The 16579-nt window shown below is 43.2% G+C and overlaps 2 protein-coding genes across 6 annotated transcripts in view; one reads left to right on the top strand and one right to left on the bottom strand.

The window, feature by feature from the left end:
- The first annotated feature begins 3473 nt into the window (after window positions 1–3473).
- Window positions 3474–6296, top strand: LOC147210231 (uncharacterized). Of its 2 annotated transcripts, none has more exons than XM_086130193.1 (2): window positions 3474–4802; window positions 5971–6296. In XM_086130193.1, exon 1 carries the CDS (start codon window positions 3768–3770, stop codon window positions 4395–4397), a length of 630 nt encoding a protein of 209 aa, XP_085986319.1. In that variant the 5' UTR covers window positions 3474–3767; the 3' UTR covers window positions 4398–4802; window positions 5971–6296. The 2 variants fall into 2 exon arrangements, with proteins under 2 accessions (XP_085986319.1, XP_085986312.1); XM_086130186.1 differs by having other exon boundaries at window positions 3474–4806.
- A 1018-nt stretch (window positions 6297–7314) lies between these two features.
- The window catches only part of hdac7a (histone deacetylase 7a), a 60010-nt gene continuing 50745 nt past the window's right edge, over window positions 7315–16579 (bottom strand). For 3 of the 4 annotated variants that reach the window (XM_086107178.1, XM_086107169.1, XM_086107195.1), the window contains exons 22-26: window positions 14292–14410; window positions 13817–13950; window positions 13555–13636; window positions 12836–12974; window positions 7315–10344 (exon numbers count right to left, since the gene is read on the bottom strand). In XM_086107178.1, the coding sequence (XP_085963304.1) occupies window positions 10302–10344; window positions 12836–12974; window positions 13555–13636; window positions 13817–13950; window positions 14292–14410 (517 nt within the window). In that variant the 3' untranslated portion in view covers window positions 7315–10301. Of the gene's footprint in view, window positions 10345–10429; window positions 12975–13554; window positions 13637–13816; window positions 13951–14291; window positions 14411–16579 lie in introns of those variants that run through there. The other variant, XM_086107186.1, reaches the window with a different exon arrangement.

Here is a 16579-nt window from a genome sequence, read left to right as displayed (position 1 = left end):
TGCATTTCATAATTAAGAAAATGAAAGAAGAAAAAAAAAACCGAACAAAAAAACGTGATTTGCAGAATTTGCTAAAATCGTATTTTCCTCACTACAAGGGGCTTCGGAGTATAAGGGGAACCTTCAATGACTAGCCAACACTAACAATTTTCATATATAGGGCGCAGTGCATTATAAGGTGCATAGAATAGAAGCTACACTAATGGCTGTGGTTGTGCTATGCATCCACTAGATGGAGCTAGGCTAAAGGGAATACAATACAATACAGCTTTATTTAGATCAGGGGTGCCCAAACTTTTTTGACCGAAGATCTACTTTTCGATTAACCAACCTCCCGCGATCGACCCGTTACTGCTCACGCATGCATCCGCACGTACTTACAAACGTAGTTACACACGCATGCCATAATGAGCAACAGCCATAACGGCCTCTAAAATGAATGAAACAGAAAAATAAAGTAGACACAAGAGTTTATGAGTTTGTGAAAATAAAATCACTGCAAACATTTGTTGAGACCTGACGTGGAGGCATGGTACGCACTTTTGCAGCATGTTAACTATCGTAGCTCACTTGTACCGTTTGCTTCTCTCGGCCCTCCAGGTTCCCATTCTTTGCCAGTACCCTCGGTGAATTGTACACAAAACTAACTCTGAATGAGAATAATAATAACAATAAAAGATAGAGTGCAACAGCTCTGATTGCAAGCTGCAATTGCAGACTGCTGACCGCTAACAACCTTTGGTGATGCAGATCATGTGCCACCGTAGGTTAAAGGTCGATCGCGATCGGACGTATTGGGCACCCCTGATTTAGATATTGCTTTCACAACCGTTGCAGCTGTAACAAAGCGCTTTACAGAACATTTAAAATACTACATCCAAGAAATCAGAATATTGATCCATATAGAAGGTGCATCGGATTATAAGGCGCACTGAGAAAATTGAATGCGGAAAATGCGGTACAAGTTGAACTTGGCTTCACTGCTTCCTCAAAATTTTGTGTCAAGGCATTTCCCGATGCATTGTGCTTATATCATGGCGTGTTTCACAACACTTGTAGAATTTGATTACGATGAGTCAAGCAGCCTTATTTTTTGTCTTTGGATGGTTGTTTGTTTTTTTTTTACCACACAGATGGCGATAGTGATGATTCAGCGGATGGAAAGATTATATCAGAGTGGTGCCAGGCCAAGATTGTTTGCCTAGTAGAACCTGGGAGGGTAGGGTGAATCCAGCAAGCATGAATCTGAACTTGAATTATGGCTTCACTTCCCCTGAATTTCAAAACTGTCAACCGTTGACCTGAATGAGTTCATTTATGCCCGAGTACATTCTTCTTGAGCTAAGCGCATCATTGTCCAAAATATGACAACCAGAAGGCATCAATTGAGCGCCAATATGTCCAATACTTACTGCCCTCTGGAATTTGAGGTGCTAATTCGGGCCTTTAGTGATATGAAAAGATATTACATGAAAATATTCATTCACGTTGAACACATATTGACGTGAAAAAAACTTCAGTTGGTTATTTTTGGGTTTGTGACTAGCGAGCTGCAAATAGGTGGGATTTCTCGAATTGTTTCCATGCATGTGCCGACCATTTCCGCTGGATGGCACACGGGAGGGGCATCAATCAGTCACAATGAGTTGAAATTCAGTTGTAAATTTCACAAGGAGCAAAGTGCAGTAAAGTTAAAACATACCAACAATGTGCTCTTCGTTGTCGACAGCAGCATTTTAGACCAGTTAGACAAAACTTAATTCGGCTTTAAGAAGTCTTTTTGGTTTGTGATGAAAGATATACGCTCGAAGTTAGCTTTAAAATGTGAGGTCGGGTATTGGCAACTAATATATGACAACATAAAAACAATAGCACAGTACGTAAATCTAAAAGCAGGTAAACCTACATAGGCAGAAAAAAAAAATCATCCAAAGTGGAGGTCACGTTTTGGTTACCGCATCGATCTCATAGTGCAGATATGCAGGGTTCGATCCCGGCTCCGGCCTCCCTGTGTGGAGTTTGCATGTTTTGTCCCTGGGCCTTCGTGGGTTTTCTCCGGGTACTCCAGTTTCCCCCCACATTCCAAAAACATGCATAGCAGGCTGATTGAACACTCTAAACTAAATTTAGCACACCTAGTGACAATTTGGTAAATTGTCACTAGGTGTGCGTATGGGCGTGGATGGTTGTTCGTCTCTGTGTGCCCTGCGATTGGCTGGCAAGCGATTCAAGGTGTCCCCCCGCCTACTGCCTGAAGACAGCTGGGATATGCTCCAGCATGCCCCATGACCCTTGTGAGGATAAAGCGGTTCAGAAAATGGATGGATGGATATTCTATGACCATAGCCATCCATCCCAACCCAGGTGATTGTAATTGGATTGAACCCCATAATCCCTCAATTGTGAGGCGGATGCGCCATCCGCCACCATGCAAACTAACCAACAACCGATCATACAAAATTATAAGTGAACATATATTTTTTTGTACTCTTGGTCAGTTTCTTCTATTAATGAATATTTGACAAATACACTCTTTTGTACTTCTATGACTATATTTCATATTAGACATATTAGTTTTAGATTCAAGACAAGTCCTTTACTGACAAAAAAAAAAAAAGCTATTTGCGTGCCGTCTGTGGTCTGACAAAAGCGGCTTCTTCTCTTGTGGTGGACTCGCGCCATTTTGGGCTTGACTCACACTGAGGAGGGATCTTCGATAGGAGTTTTTCCATTTAGTCACGAGAAGCGTGCGCATCCAAAAGCAAAGTGCTTTCATTGTGGGGAACAAGCTTTCCTGGTGATGATGTGCGAAAAATCCAATCGGACTTTTCTTTTGTGGGGGTGTGTTCGGTGGGTTGCGTACGCTCGTCACCCAGAGTTTTGGACAGCAAAGTTCATGTTGGACGGGTTTCGCAGGCCGGTTCTGGATGAAAGCAACATAAGGTCTTTCTTTTCTTAAGTGTCTGATTGGACCTCGGTGGTGCGGTGCGGGGCGAACGCCAACTCCTTCCTCCCTCTAGGCCTATGATTAGAAACGAGAGCCAACTAGAATAAAACACACCATTGTGTTTGCCTTGTTACTTCTACCAGCACGCTCAAGACTTATTTAATACCGTTACTCCATCCCGCTGGAATGTTACATGTATAAAAACATCATAGAACGGGTATACTTGATAGAAAAATAGAATGACCTATCCGGTGTTGAAGCAGGGGAGGGGGAAAGCAAGTATGTGGTGGGGCCGGGGGGGGGGGGGGGGATGGTGGTGTGACGACGACATGTTTAGGAGGAAATCTGGAACCAATATACTTGGGGAAGCTTCCGTGGCGAGGAGCAAACGTCATTGAGGTTTGATTTGGTTGGCTGTATGCGACACCTTGTTCCTTTGATCACCGTGCCCCATAGTTTAGGGTTCCTGATGTACCGCGCGTTAAAAAAAAAAAAAAATGTTGACTTGCGCACCAATCAGTGATTCAGATGGGCGGACCGCCGAACGCTTTCGAGGTCCCCCTCCCTTTTAAGTCAGATTCAAGTTTCTGTTGAATCACATGCAGCTCGAGGAGCAGCGGGACATGATGACCAATGTGGTGATTACTGGCTGCCTCGCAGTAGTGTGGATGAAGAAGCATGGCGGTAAAGCGTAGTTGAAGGCTTGAGTTTTCTCCCTTTTGTGACGAAGACGACTCAGCAGTTCCTGAAGATCGATCTGAGAAGAATAGACGAAACCAACGGGACTTGGAACTATCCCAAAAGGAAGGAAGCGTTAAGTATGAGAGACGAGGAACAGACCAGCGCAGATTATCCGGTGGGTGCGGAGTTTTCCAGTGAGGAGAACATCGGAAAACCACCTTCAAACGCCTGTCCTGTCCTCGTGGCAACACCTGGATTCCGCAGGCGGAAACGCCACACAGGTTCACCTGAGACGGGCGACGCCACCACAGTCACATCAATCAACGACAAGCTCGGAGACGACGTCCGGATCGATTCTCCGAATGGACTGAAAAAGCTCAAAAGGAGTCCTGAACATTTGCCTTCTTCGTCAGGGCCGTCCCTTTCTCCGATTTCTGGTCCAAGTCCTGGAGGGTTGTCGCCCCTCGAGGATCCACATGGCCAGCGCGTGATCGCCAACATCCGAGAGCGCCAGCGGACGCAATCCCTGAACGAAGCCTTCGCCTCGTTACGTAAAATAATCCCAACGCTCCCTTCGGACAAACTGAGCAAAATTCAGACCCTGAAACTGGCATCCCGCTACATCGACTTCCTGTACCAGGTTCTGCAGAGCGACGAGATCGATTCAAAGCTGAGCGGCTGTAACTACCTGGCTCACGAGAGGCTAAGTTATGCCTTTTCTGTCTGGAGGATGGAGGGGGCCTGGTCCACCATGTCTGCCAGTCACTAGCCTCGTCTTTAACAAAACAATGTTCTCACTTGATTGAAAATGGGTCGCCCGTTTTGACGCACGAGTCTCAGGTTACATCATTGGTTTGGCTCACCGATGAGGCAAAAACTGTGACTCTTAAGGAGAAAATTTCCTTGGAACATCTGGCTTTCAAGGCTACAAAGTCATGTGTTCGTTTTTCAGCCAGTGAGTCGTCTCTCGGGGACTTTTGCTTTTGTTGTTGCCTTGAAACAAGGATCTCAAATTCCAATCTTTCTGAGAACGTGACCACGTTTTTTTTAAAACAAGGACAATCTCGAAATGATGTCTCCTCATGACTAACCCTGAGCACCGAACTTAAGTTGCCTCCCATATTCTACCTTCAGCATCACCCTGAGCATCACAACAATCACCACCACCATCCACGTAGGTACGCATCCTTACGTTTTGTGCAACGGGTTAAATGGGCGTCCTTTATTTCCTTTTATTTTTTTTAAAGTTGATCCTGTTCAGAGTTCCCAGCTGACTTGGGCTGAAGCCCGGACTGGTCACCTGTCAGTCAAACAGGCAAAGACATGCAACTAAAGTCAATATAAAGGCTTCACGTCCTTTTTTTTTTTTTTGCTTATTATCAACAAGTAGAAAAAAAAAACACCCATTGCTGCCTGCCAGTTTTTGGTCTCTTCTCAAACCGACCTCCTTCGTTTGTTCTTGTGCCAAAGAAACCCTCGCAACCACTCAGAAATTCTTTCCCCTCGTTTGGCCCTCAATGTGCTTGCGTTGCACAAAAAAAAAAAAAAAAAGCGTGATAGAGTCGCGGCGAGCTGACGGCGAAGACTAATGAAAACAAACGGCTTTAGAAAAAGGGATGAATCATATGTGGTGCCATCAAAGCCCATGCGGGGGTTCTCCTGCTGGGCTCCTAAAGCCCAATGGGAGTGATGGAGGAGGTGAGAGCTGATTTATGTAGCACACATGCATAGGTGTAACCCCCCCACCAGCCCCACCTTCCACTTTTCTCAACGTGCACATCCCCTATATGTCCCAAATGTGGATTTTCGTGATGAACCCATGCAAAAATGCACAAAAGTATAACAAAAAGCCCGTTTTAAAAACTGCAGGTTCTTGACCAGTGATCATCAATCTTTCGAGGTGAACCAGCCAGAACACTTCTTAATATTGGCTCACATCGATGATCTCACAATGTTCACGTCAAAGAAAGCATCATAAAATTTAGGACCACTTAATAGAAAGACTCTTTGTACCATTGTCTAGAGTTTAGACCCCTGCTCAACTATTGATCCTAATTTGCACTTTTTCAATTTTTTAAAAAACATTTTGCAGATGTCCATGCATTTTTATTTTCCACCTGTAGGGGAGCCCAGGAGTAAAGCTAATAAAATATTTTTATCCCTGCACAGATTTGCTTCTTATCTCACAGCTGCATTATAGTTTGACATTCTAATGAAAATTAATTGTTTATTTTTTTTAAGCTTGACAGAAAATGTTTTTTTTCCCTGATTTTTTTTGGTCTCCGTCTGAATGAAAAGAGGAATTTAAAGCATTAACCCCGTTTGCCTTTCTGTCATTCCAGCTGCTCACAAAAGGAATCGTTTGTTGCCGCACCAGATCTACCATGCCTGTCATGTGGACGTTGGATTGCCAATTTCAAGGATTAGGTGACTGTCTGATTATTATCACGAACATGGACCCTACAAAGAACTGGAGAACGTGCAGCTAAAACTAGATTTCGAACCCTTTCAGGGACAGCGGTTACTATAGTGGACAGCTTCGCATGTTATCGGGTTACAGGGTGCATGAAAGGGTTAACGAGGTATTTTGCTTCATGGCGACACATCAGCACGTACTGGACGGCATTCAAAATCCAAGTGTCCTGACAATAAAGTTGATCTAAAAATGTCCTTGGCTTATTTTGTTCCCGCCGTGATGATGTTGCAACTCGCCTTTAATTCAGGCACCCCACCCTCTTTGTCTCCAGCCTCTTGTTAAACGCTGTCTCACAGTCTCTCCCCTTTCCGTTTAATGAGGTCTGCACGCCTTCCTCCGCTTGGTCAGTCAGGAACACTTCATGCTGCCAAAAGAACGCGTTTTAAAGCGCAATTAAAAGCGCTGGGGGTATTTACAGCCCGTTTGGAGACTTAAAAGACACCCGGGCACTCTGTAACTTTCACGGGCTCTATATGGTCAAAACTAAGTCAGCAGAATTGATATCTTTGAATGATTTATCAAATGCTCACTGGTTAAGGTGTAAAGCAACCTACCTCTGATTAACACTAGAAACAACCGTTTGCATAGGGGTCAGCTCGAGGTGGACTAGCATGTTGCTTCACAGTTCTGAGGTTTCGGTTTGTATCTTTCCCATGTGGGGTTTGCATCTTGTCCCCTTGCTTGCGCTTTATTTGACTTTCTCCCACAAAACTACAAATGACTGGCTAAAACCCCTTGAGAATGAAACTATCTAACACACAGCAACTACCAAATAGGTAATTTGGCAAATACAGTCGAACGTCTCTGTTCTCGACCAAATCAGTTTTCGATCCAAAATTTCAAATGCCTCGGATCACGACCGAAAATCGGTTCTCGACCAAACTGAGCGCACTTGAATGCACCACTTGACTCCTCTCGCCTTCCTTACACAAGGAAGTGACGCTTCCTCGGGTAGACGAGCAAGTGACGCTTCCTCGTGTAGCGTAACATATGGAGCAGACGTGTTCAATAAATATATATTTTTTAAGAGCGTGGTTTCGGTTTTCGGACAAATCGGTTTTCGAACCGCCTTCTGGAACGGATTATGGTCGAAAACCGAGGTATGACTGTAAAACACTTTTTTTTGGGGGGGGGGGGGGTTGTGTTTCATATCACTTGATCATTTTTTGACGCAGCTCCATCTTCTGTGAACAAAAGCAGATATGATAAATTTGTTTTCCAAAAGTATTTCTTTTTAATCAGGAGGAAAAGACAAAAGTACAAAATAGAAAATCTTTCTATACATACAAATGGTAAGAAATCGGATGAAAAACACGACACATACAGTATAAGTCATTAGGAAAGAAGAGCATAAAATCCATTTCGACAGTATTACTGCAAGTCCAGTTAGTTAAGAGTTACCAATACGCATATACCTACTGAATGCAACAAGGCACACAGCTGATGTGTATTTTGGTCTTGAAGATTCTATTTACAGTGTATTTCTTAAAAAGAAGGGTACACATGACATCAGCAAAAGAGGCAGTTAAGAAGGGGGGCGGGGGGCTATTTTGACCTCTGCATAAGACAACTAAACAGCCACTGGGACTTTTATAACAGATCACACAACAGTACTGCAATTACAGTACACACACACACAAATTTACTTCAAGGACACCACATGCTGTGGAATAGGTACACAAACAGTCATTGGTTTAAAGCAGGGCTGTGGAATTTAGAGCCCCGTGAGAGCATTTTATCCCAAAGTGGAACTGTAAAAACAAATAAAACCTCAGATGAACTGAACCAACAAATGCTCATAATATACCGTATAAGAATAATAAACATGTTTTTTTCCCATTAATTCGGCAGACTAAAATGAACCCTGGTAGGAAAATGGCTCCCCGAGCCCTGACTCGGTCTGGATTCACACTGCATGATTTGTGTGACACAATTTTTGAAATATGCATAGAATTGGATATCTTGATATCGGAATCGGGCCTCTTTCCAAATGCGGATATCCATTTGCAATAATACGTTCGAGACGTGTCCTTCACTAAATATGGAAAATCCTCATGACAGGGAAAGTCACCCTCATGAAAAGTCAACCGGGGAAGCATCAGTCCAGGCCAACTGTATTGTTTGTTTTGTTGTTCACTTGTGTTGTCACTATTTGGTGCTCTGCTGTTTGCAGAGAGAGTGTCTATAATACACACACACACACGGGATGTCCCGATCATTCATACTTATATATATATATATATATATATATATATATATATATATTTTTTTTTATTTTGCACCAGAGTCTGAGTCACCTGATTTTGAGGATCTGCCACTCCATAGTCCTGATCCGATATCTCGGCACTGAATAAATATGTAAATAAATGAAAAAAAAATATATGTACATTAGCAACGTCTAGATGTTTGTCAACTTTGGAAGTGACTGATATCTTCCATGAAGAAAAAAAAAAAATGAATACTACCAGGGGTTTTTCTAATGTACTTTCTTTCCACACTGTATTTTGCAAAGATGCCAATCTCTCTACAAAAGACAACACTTTGCCATAATAATGATGGCTGGAGTGGTTACACTCGTTAAGAGGTTAGAGATTTTCAAAACATGCATTTAAAAAAAAAAAAACGTCCGATTTATACAGTGCATTGCTTTTTTTTTGTACACAACACGACTACCTTCTGTTCTGAGCCTGAACTGAGCTATATCGGACAAAACGAATTAAGAATACTTGAAAGGACTATCTATCGTGTTATTTTCTGAAATCAAGATTTAAATATAAATGTGGACATCAGTCTACCAGGTACATGTACCTCACCATATCCACAGGCTTCTAAAGGAAAAAGTGGACGGGGCAAAATTAACAAAGAGGTTGTTCACAATTCTGTCATTGTGAAATCACCAGATCTGAACATAGATGAGGTGAAAATTGAGTGAAAAAATTGCAACCGGCAGATGCACCGGTGAACTACGGGAACTCCCTCGGGTGAGCGTTTATCTGCCCAAAACAACAATGCCAATAGAAATGAGCAGAGGGTTGTTAGCCAATAAAAATAACATTTAATAAATACTTAATTCTCACCATGGGAAATGTAGCCCAAAAAAAAAAAAGCCCATCGCTCGTATACATTCTGGTCCCTATTGTCGTTCCTATGACACCCTTCTTTCCAAAAGCGTTCAGGCAGTTCTACTTGGGTGACGTATTCATGTGCAAGATTATTGATGACTGATTCGAATGGTCCGCTTCTGGTGGCGCAGTGGAATGAGAAACGCTCTTCCAAAAAAAAAAAAAATAAAAAAATAAAAAATAGTGCTACATTGAATCAAAGCAAATACCGCTTGACTTCATGAGATTTTGAGTTCAACAGTATTTGGGTCGGTCCATGGGCGATATTCGGAGGTCATAAGACGTTGCGAATGAAAGATAAATGCACGTAGCATTTCAAAACATCTTTTTAGAGAGTTGGCGCGTTGTTTTTACCCAGGCGGTGAAATTTCTTACACTTCACATTAAGGAATGAACAGTGCAATCAAGCGACAAGGACTTTTGCCCTTTTTCTTTCAACAAAATCATGATCTCATAGTGGTTAACCTGCTGTCACGACATGATTAAAACTCAACATTTCCCAATTGTTTTTTTTTTCCTCTTCTGTAGTCGTTCTTTCGTGTGTGTACACGCAATGGCCCCCGATGTTAGTCATTCAATGCTTTTGCCGTGCGCTTCACAAAAAAAGCATTTTGGGGTTGTTGAAGTGGCACAAAGGGGGAGGAATGCAAAGTCCTCCGATGGATGCAGCCCTCGGTCTGACGTTAAGGCAAACTTGAGGCACGTCGCGTCTGCGACATAGTGCTTAGAAGGAGAAACGTGAATGCTGCATATGGGTGCGTGTGTGTTCACAGAGCTGTTGTGCTGTACAAAAAGGCACAATTCATTGTCAGTCAAGTTCATAAAAAACATCTTGTATTGCTCTTTGGTGAGGTTTCACGAGGTTACCGCTGAGTGGGTTCTCAGCATTGAGGTGCTTTTACCACGTTTGTGTGTCAGCGTGGCTATAAGGCAAGACGGATGAATGGATGGATGGATGGATGGTCGTTTGCCCCCCCGCCGCCCACTGTCATGCTCATGAGCGGTGCTGGAGATCCAGTGCTACACAAGTGGGGCCAGCCTAGTTCCTGAAGGCGAGTTGAGTGAGAAGATTTGGTCACATGGAGTCGGTGTCATGTTCCATTGGCTCATCTGGAAGGCTGCGAGAAAGACAAAAAACTGGAGGTCAGCCTTTTTCCCTCCCCCCCCGCACCCTGCTTAAACTCTGACTGACAAGCCCTGCCAAGGAGGCCTTTCCCGTTACTTTGTGGGCTACGTCAAGCAAGAACAAATGAAAGAAGCCATTTGCTGGGAGAGATGCAAAGGTGTGGATCCAGTATTCCCCCCGCCCCCTCACTTCCTGACATATATACAGTATATTTTTTTGACAGTGTCTTAAATTTATCAGTGAATCATCCCTTGAGTTTTCATTACAAGGAGTTGGGTATCTGTAAATGTGTCAAATGTGGTGCTGATCCAAATGACTATTCTTCATCCTTGGAAATTCCCTTTTCACCCGCTGTAAACTGTCTTTATGTGGCATATATACAGGAGTTTTGTGTGTGTGTGTGAATAACTCATGATTCACACACAAAAAAAAACATCTGCAGAGGAAGACAACTGCTTGCTCAGAAGACTCAAAAGCCATTTCATCTAGAACTGCTTCAAACAACAAACAGTATGCAGAAAAGTGGTTAAGATTGAATGACTGTCTGTGTTTTATGTGTTGTGTTGTATTATTTTGAGATGTTATTATGACTTCAAGATGGTGCCGCGAGAGTGGCTGCCTTTACAGCAGCTCCTAGACTTTTGGTTCTTCTACTTTTTTCCTTTCATAACTATGATAATGTCTCCATTGTGAGACGGATAAAGGTTTTCTTATTCTGATTCTTATTCTTGACCATCGGAAGTTGATAAGGACAACCCAATTTGGCGATGTGAAGCAAGGCAGCTGACCAAGAGAAATGGTCTAGGAGATATTTTGAGAAATAATCAGGTCATCCTGTTTTATCATAATTTCACAGCTTTTTTCTATCTATTTTTTTGAACCAGATTTCCCCAAAGGATAGAGCCTCCCGCCATCATCTAATTTTCAACATTCATGATGTGTTACTACTCAGGTTGAAGTGGGCATTCCAACCACACTTGTATTCATTTCAAGCAGAATTGATTTTTTTGTTTGGGACAATTGTGGATGTTTATAGTCGAAATAAACTAAATTGGTACACTGACTTATGAAATTAATTTATTCTGTGACTGAGCTTGTAGCTCATTTTATCCGTATTCCAAATGAGTAAGACGTGACATTAGGCGGTTGTGTTGTTCTCTGCCGCCTTCTAGTGGAGATATAGCTGAGGCTTGCTGACATTCATTCTCCACATTCGACACTGCACATAGATGTTAACTAAATACTGTAAACGCAAAGGATCAAACGCATGCGGTATGTATTTTCCTCAAAAGTTCAATATAAATGAAAAATACTTAACAAGTGTATTTAATTGGACTTAATTGGACTTGTTAGCTTGGACATGTAGTTGTTGTTCTGCGTATCACTAGAAGGAGCCCATGTACCGATCGTGGCACTCGTACCACACTTTACAAAACATTGGACTTGGAAAAGTCTTACGTTGCTGCACTCGTAAGTCAAGGTACCACTGAAAATTCACAACTGAAGAAAACACAAATTCACTTGACCTGAAAATCTGGCCAGTGTAGGAATAACTTCAACTCCCACCCGCCCTTCATCCTCTGTGTCCTACAACTAGGCTCCTACAGAGACGGTGAGCAGGTTTTTCCTCTCTCACACACACATACGCACCGGCTATTTGTTTCTAGTATGTGGCGTGCCACTTTTATACAGTGCAAGTAGTCAGCGGTGTCAAAGGACGATTAAAAAAAAAAAAAAAGGATGGCCTGTTTGTTCTCGACATGGGTGAACAATAGCAGTGCTATATGAGAACCAGAAGTGGTGGGAATCCATTTTTAATTTAAATAAAATCGGTTAAAAAAAATGTCCCATTTGAATTTAGTGTGTGACGAACAGACAAAGTAGGTGAACTTAAACAACCATCATTGCCGTTTATGGTCAATCCTGTAGTTGTCCAAAGCACGATCGCTGCTGACACACAGGAAGATGTCATTTTAAACAATGCTAGCGTCAAAGCAATGTGTTTCTCCTCACTGTGTTTCCCATTATCTGTGCCGAAAACGTATAGAAACAGACACACAACTCTCTTTGCAAGAGAATTTGGCCTCCTCTTTTAGCCAGCTATTGAAAATGCAGTCACCGGTCTTGCTCGTACTAGAATGGTTGACCGTAAGGTGAGCCGGTTGTCTGCTCCTTGCAACATGTTTGCATGACGGTGATAGCAGAGGCTTGATGTGCTTCGGTGATGAGCCAAGTCATGGTTTGCACACAACTATGCTCTTATCCTCGCTTACATCAGGGCAGTTAAAAAAAAAAAAAAAAAAAAAGTTATGTAACTGAGAATCTCTTGTTTATCAGTGTGCATCTTGTAAATCGGTGTATCGGTTCTTTTTTTTCTCACTGTGTTAGTTCCTTCCCAAAGCAGTTAAGTGTGTGGTGTACATGTTTGACATGTACTGCCTGAAAGATGGTTGCGAGATGTTGAGAAGTTGTGAGCCCAATACCTCTTGTTGGAAAGAACTCCCACAGAAAGGGAGGCCAGAGCATTGACAGCATCCGATTCCTCGCAGTCTCGTCTCTGAGCAGCCAGGTAAGACAGACCCAAAGAGCTACTGGATGCCTTCACACTCTGCCAGTACTGGCCTGACACACACACACACACACAGAATTGACGAAATCATGCAGTGGATGCTGACTGAAACGGACATGATTACAGTGGTGCACGCCTTGACCACCAAAGGGAGGTGTACAAAAGACATTTTTAATAAACAAAGAAGTGTTTCACAACTAGGTGACTCAGTAAGGATCGTCGGGGTGCAGAAGATAAAGAATATATGACTCGGAGAATTGTAGAATTGTCTGACAACACACAAGCTTGTGGTCAAATATCCTTTCCTTAACTATGTAACACCGCAAAACACATTTGGAAGCGTCTGTGGCATTGCGCATTGCGTGTAGACATTTTGCTAGCAAGATTTTGTAAGGTATGGTTTGGTTGAATACACAATGTGTCATTGTATTTGTTTTATTTTTAAACTTCAACTGGCCCTTGATCTCATCTTTGAAGATCAGTTCACGATCTGCTATTTGTTCTGAAGTTCACTGGCACCATTTGCCCAAAAACTCAAATGAGTGACGGATCGTGTTTTATAAAATTCATAAATCGGGTCGCGAGCAAGTCCAAGTTCCACTTTATCATAACGGATTAAATAGGATTGCTCACTTTGAATTTGTATGACCGTCTGCAGGGAGCAGATGGCGTTAGCATTTGGCTTCTGGAGCAGGACCTCTTCGGATAGTTGGTCCTACAGGACAAAGAGGACGCGAAAGAAGGGCAAACACATCAGGAACCTGTTCAGTCTCACATTTATGAATCCAGTTAAGATACAAACGTCATGGACATTTCAGTTTAAGGGTGAAGCGGTCGTATGGGGGTGGGGGGGATATTTTTCAATAAAAGAACACCATTACCCAGCATGCCTCACCTGTGCACCAAGAAGGGCACTGACACAGGCTTCAGATGCATCGCAGATGGCTGTGAGGTCATGACCTCCCTCGAGGGACAAAACCAGACGGCCCCCTGCTAGAGACATCAGCTGGCGAGTCAGGAAGCTGAAACCTGGCAGACGCAGCACACGCAAAATAACGATGAGACACAAACCGAAGTGACGTTTGCCTCGCTGTCTTGACGTAAGCTTGACTACACTTCCCAACATTTGTTTAAGACGAGTATATATTTTGACCTCCCCGCTGCGCGACTCCAAAAAGCAGTCACTGTAATTATGGTCACATCAGAGATGCTTTTCAGGCTGAACTTGACAGGAGGTATAATAATCTATTAAAATCTCTCAAGAGTATGCAAGGGGCCAGGAATGAAAGTTACTGGTTGTTCAGAAAACAGTGTTGCTTGAAAAAAAAGGGAAAAAAAGGACTGAGCACGTGTTGAGAGGCTTTGCTTACATTTGGCAGACACCTTGTACCCCCCAAGAGGTGCGGGGTTGCCCTCGGCAGCATCAAACCCGGCGGAGACGAGAACGACGTCTGGGGCAAACTCTTGGGCGATGGGCATCAACACAGTCCTGCAGTAGAAAAAGTCACACAAAGTCCGTTTGTCAGCAGTTGAGAGTCAATTAGCCATCGTACCATTTAGCAGGGCATGACACATATCCATCCATCCATCCATTTATCCATTTATCCATTTTCCTGATCCGCTTTATCCTCACAAGGGTCGCGGGGGGTGCTGGAGCCTATCCCAGCTGTCTTCGGGCAGTAGGCGGGGGACACTCTGAATCTGTTGCCAGCCAATCGCAGGGCACACAGAGACCAACAACCATCCGCGCTCACACTGACACCTAGGGACAATTTTGAGTTTTCAATCAGCCTGCCATGCATGTTTTTGGAATGTGGGAGGAAACCGGAGTACCCGGAGAAAACCCACACAGGCCCGGGGAGAACATAAAAACTCCACACAGGGAGGCTGCAGCTTGAATTGAACCCTGTACCTCTGCACTGTGAGGTCGACGCGGTAACCACTGGACCACCGGTTCCGCCATTACACAAATCTTGGGGCAAAATATTACATTGTCTGAAGTCAAGGCACTATTATGCAGCAACATGTGAAAAAGGCTCTGTGTCTATCCAAGCTCTTTGCACATGAGCAAACCTCTGGCATTCCACAGTTCAGGGTAAGCGGTGTTGAAAATGGATGGATGGAAGGATGTTTTTACTTAGGTGGCACAGTGGTTGACTGGTTAGCACTCTAAATTGTCCCTTGTGTGAATGGTTGTTTGTCAATGTGTGCTCTGCGATTGGCTGGCAACCAGTTCAGGGTGTCCCCCGCCTACTGCTCAAAGACAGCTGGGATAGGCTCCAGCACCCTGCGCGACCCTAGTGAGGATAAGCGGATCGGAAAATGGATGTTTTTCACTTTTACAGTGCTCGATTGGTGTTCAGGAAGAGCGGCAGATTCACAGTTGGATGCCAGCCTACAACCCTCACATCTTGCTTGTACAACCTCCATTTTTCCTGCTTGATGCTATGAAGAGTGGCCAGACCCTGCACTCCAGAGTGGGGCAATCAAAACAACTTAACAACAGGACATTCCAACAACATTGTGCGTTTCAAAACAATATAAGTGCAGCAGAGCGCACTTGGGAGGAGTTCATTTCTGAACACATTCCTAGTATCGATACTTTATGAGTCGTTTCCCAGTTGACACTTGTGACCGCATCGATATATTGATACCACTGAATCAATAGGTCCATCATTACCAAGAAGTAAATACAGGAGGCCCTTGTTGAAGGTTTCCATTGTACTGAACGTTTTGGGAAGAGTGGAAGGCTGTTGGCGAGACACGACTTGAGCTCAGCGCCGTCGGCAAAGTTCAAAGCCAGAACGAGCGAGTCTGTTTCCTATTAGAAGCCTGTCACTCTCCTCACGTCATTGACAACGTGGAGAAAAAGAGGAAAACAGTCCATCTGGGATCCATTTACCTTCATTATTCTGCCCCGGGACTTTGGAGACCCCCCCCCCCCACCTCATCTTCTTTGTATGTATACACGCACGCACGCACGCACACACGCTGCTGTCATGACTGCATGCAGATGGACAACATGAGCTCATAGACTAAATTGAGAGCATCCAGAGATAGTGTTTTCCCATTCTCTAATAAAAAAAACCAACAAAAAACAAACACAAACACACTAAGTAGAATAATTTTGATCAAATAAAAAAATAAGAGCATTTTTAAATACTTCCGAACAACTAAAGAAAACTTTTACCATTTTTAACAGGATAATAATTTGACATACCTGCATAGACGGCACTGTCCAAAAGCCTGAGGGCACTAAAAGATTCGTTGCTAATTTTTCAAGCCCTTCAGCAGTATAAAATCTCACTGATTATTCCAACCACTAAAATGGCGGATGGAAGGCTAGTTATTTAATTAGGTAACGTAAGTGACCAGATGGACTGTTGATTGTAATTATGTAAAACAGACAAGTGATTTCACCACAATCATTCTTCTTGATATATGTCAGTTTTTATAGATTGATTGAAAGCTGACATTGTCTCGAAAAGATAAGTGTAGTTATTCAGGTTTCATGCATCGATGGAGTTTCTGTCTGCCTATTGCATGGCACGAATAATTCTTTTTGGCATTCACGCACACAATTGATACACTTCCGGTGTTTCAACGTGTGATCGCTTGATGGTTCGAGACCCGGAGTTAAACATGTGTTTTATAACAG

Source organism: Hippocampus guttulatus, chromosome 1 (genome assembly GCF_054856545.1).
Source record: "Hippocampus guttulatus isolate MCC_2025c chromosome 1, RoL_Hgut_1.0, whole genome shotgun sequence".
Classification (NCBI taxonomy): domain Eukaryota; kingdom Metazoa; phylum Chordata; class Actinopteri; order Syngnathiformes; family Syngnathidae; genus Hippocampus; species Hippocampus guttulatus.
The sequence above is the reverse complement of the archived record's forward strand: the minus strand, read 5'-3'. Positions and strand labels throughout refer to the sequence as shown.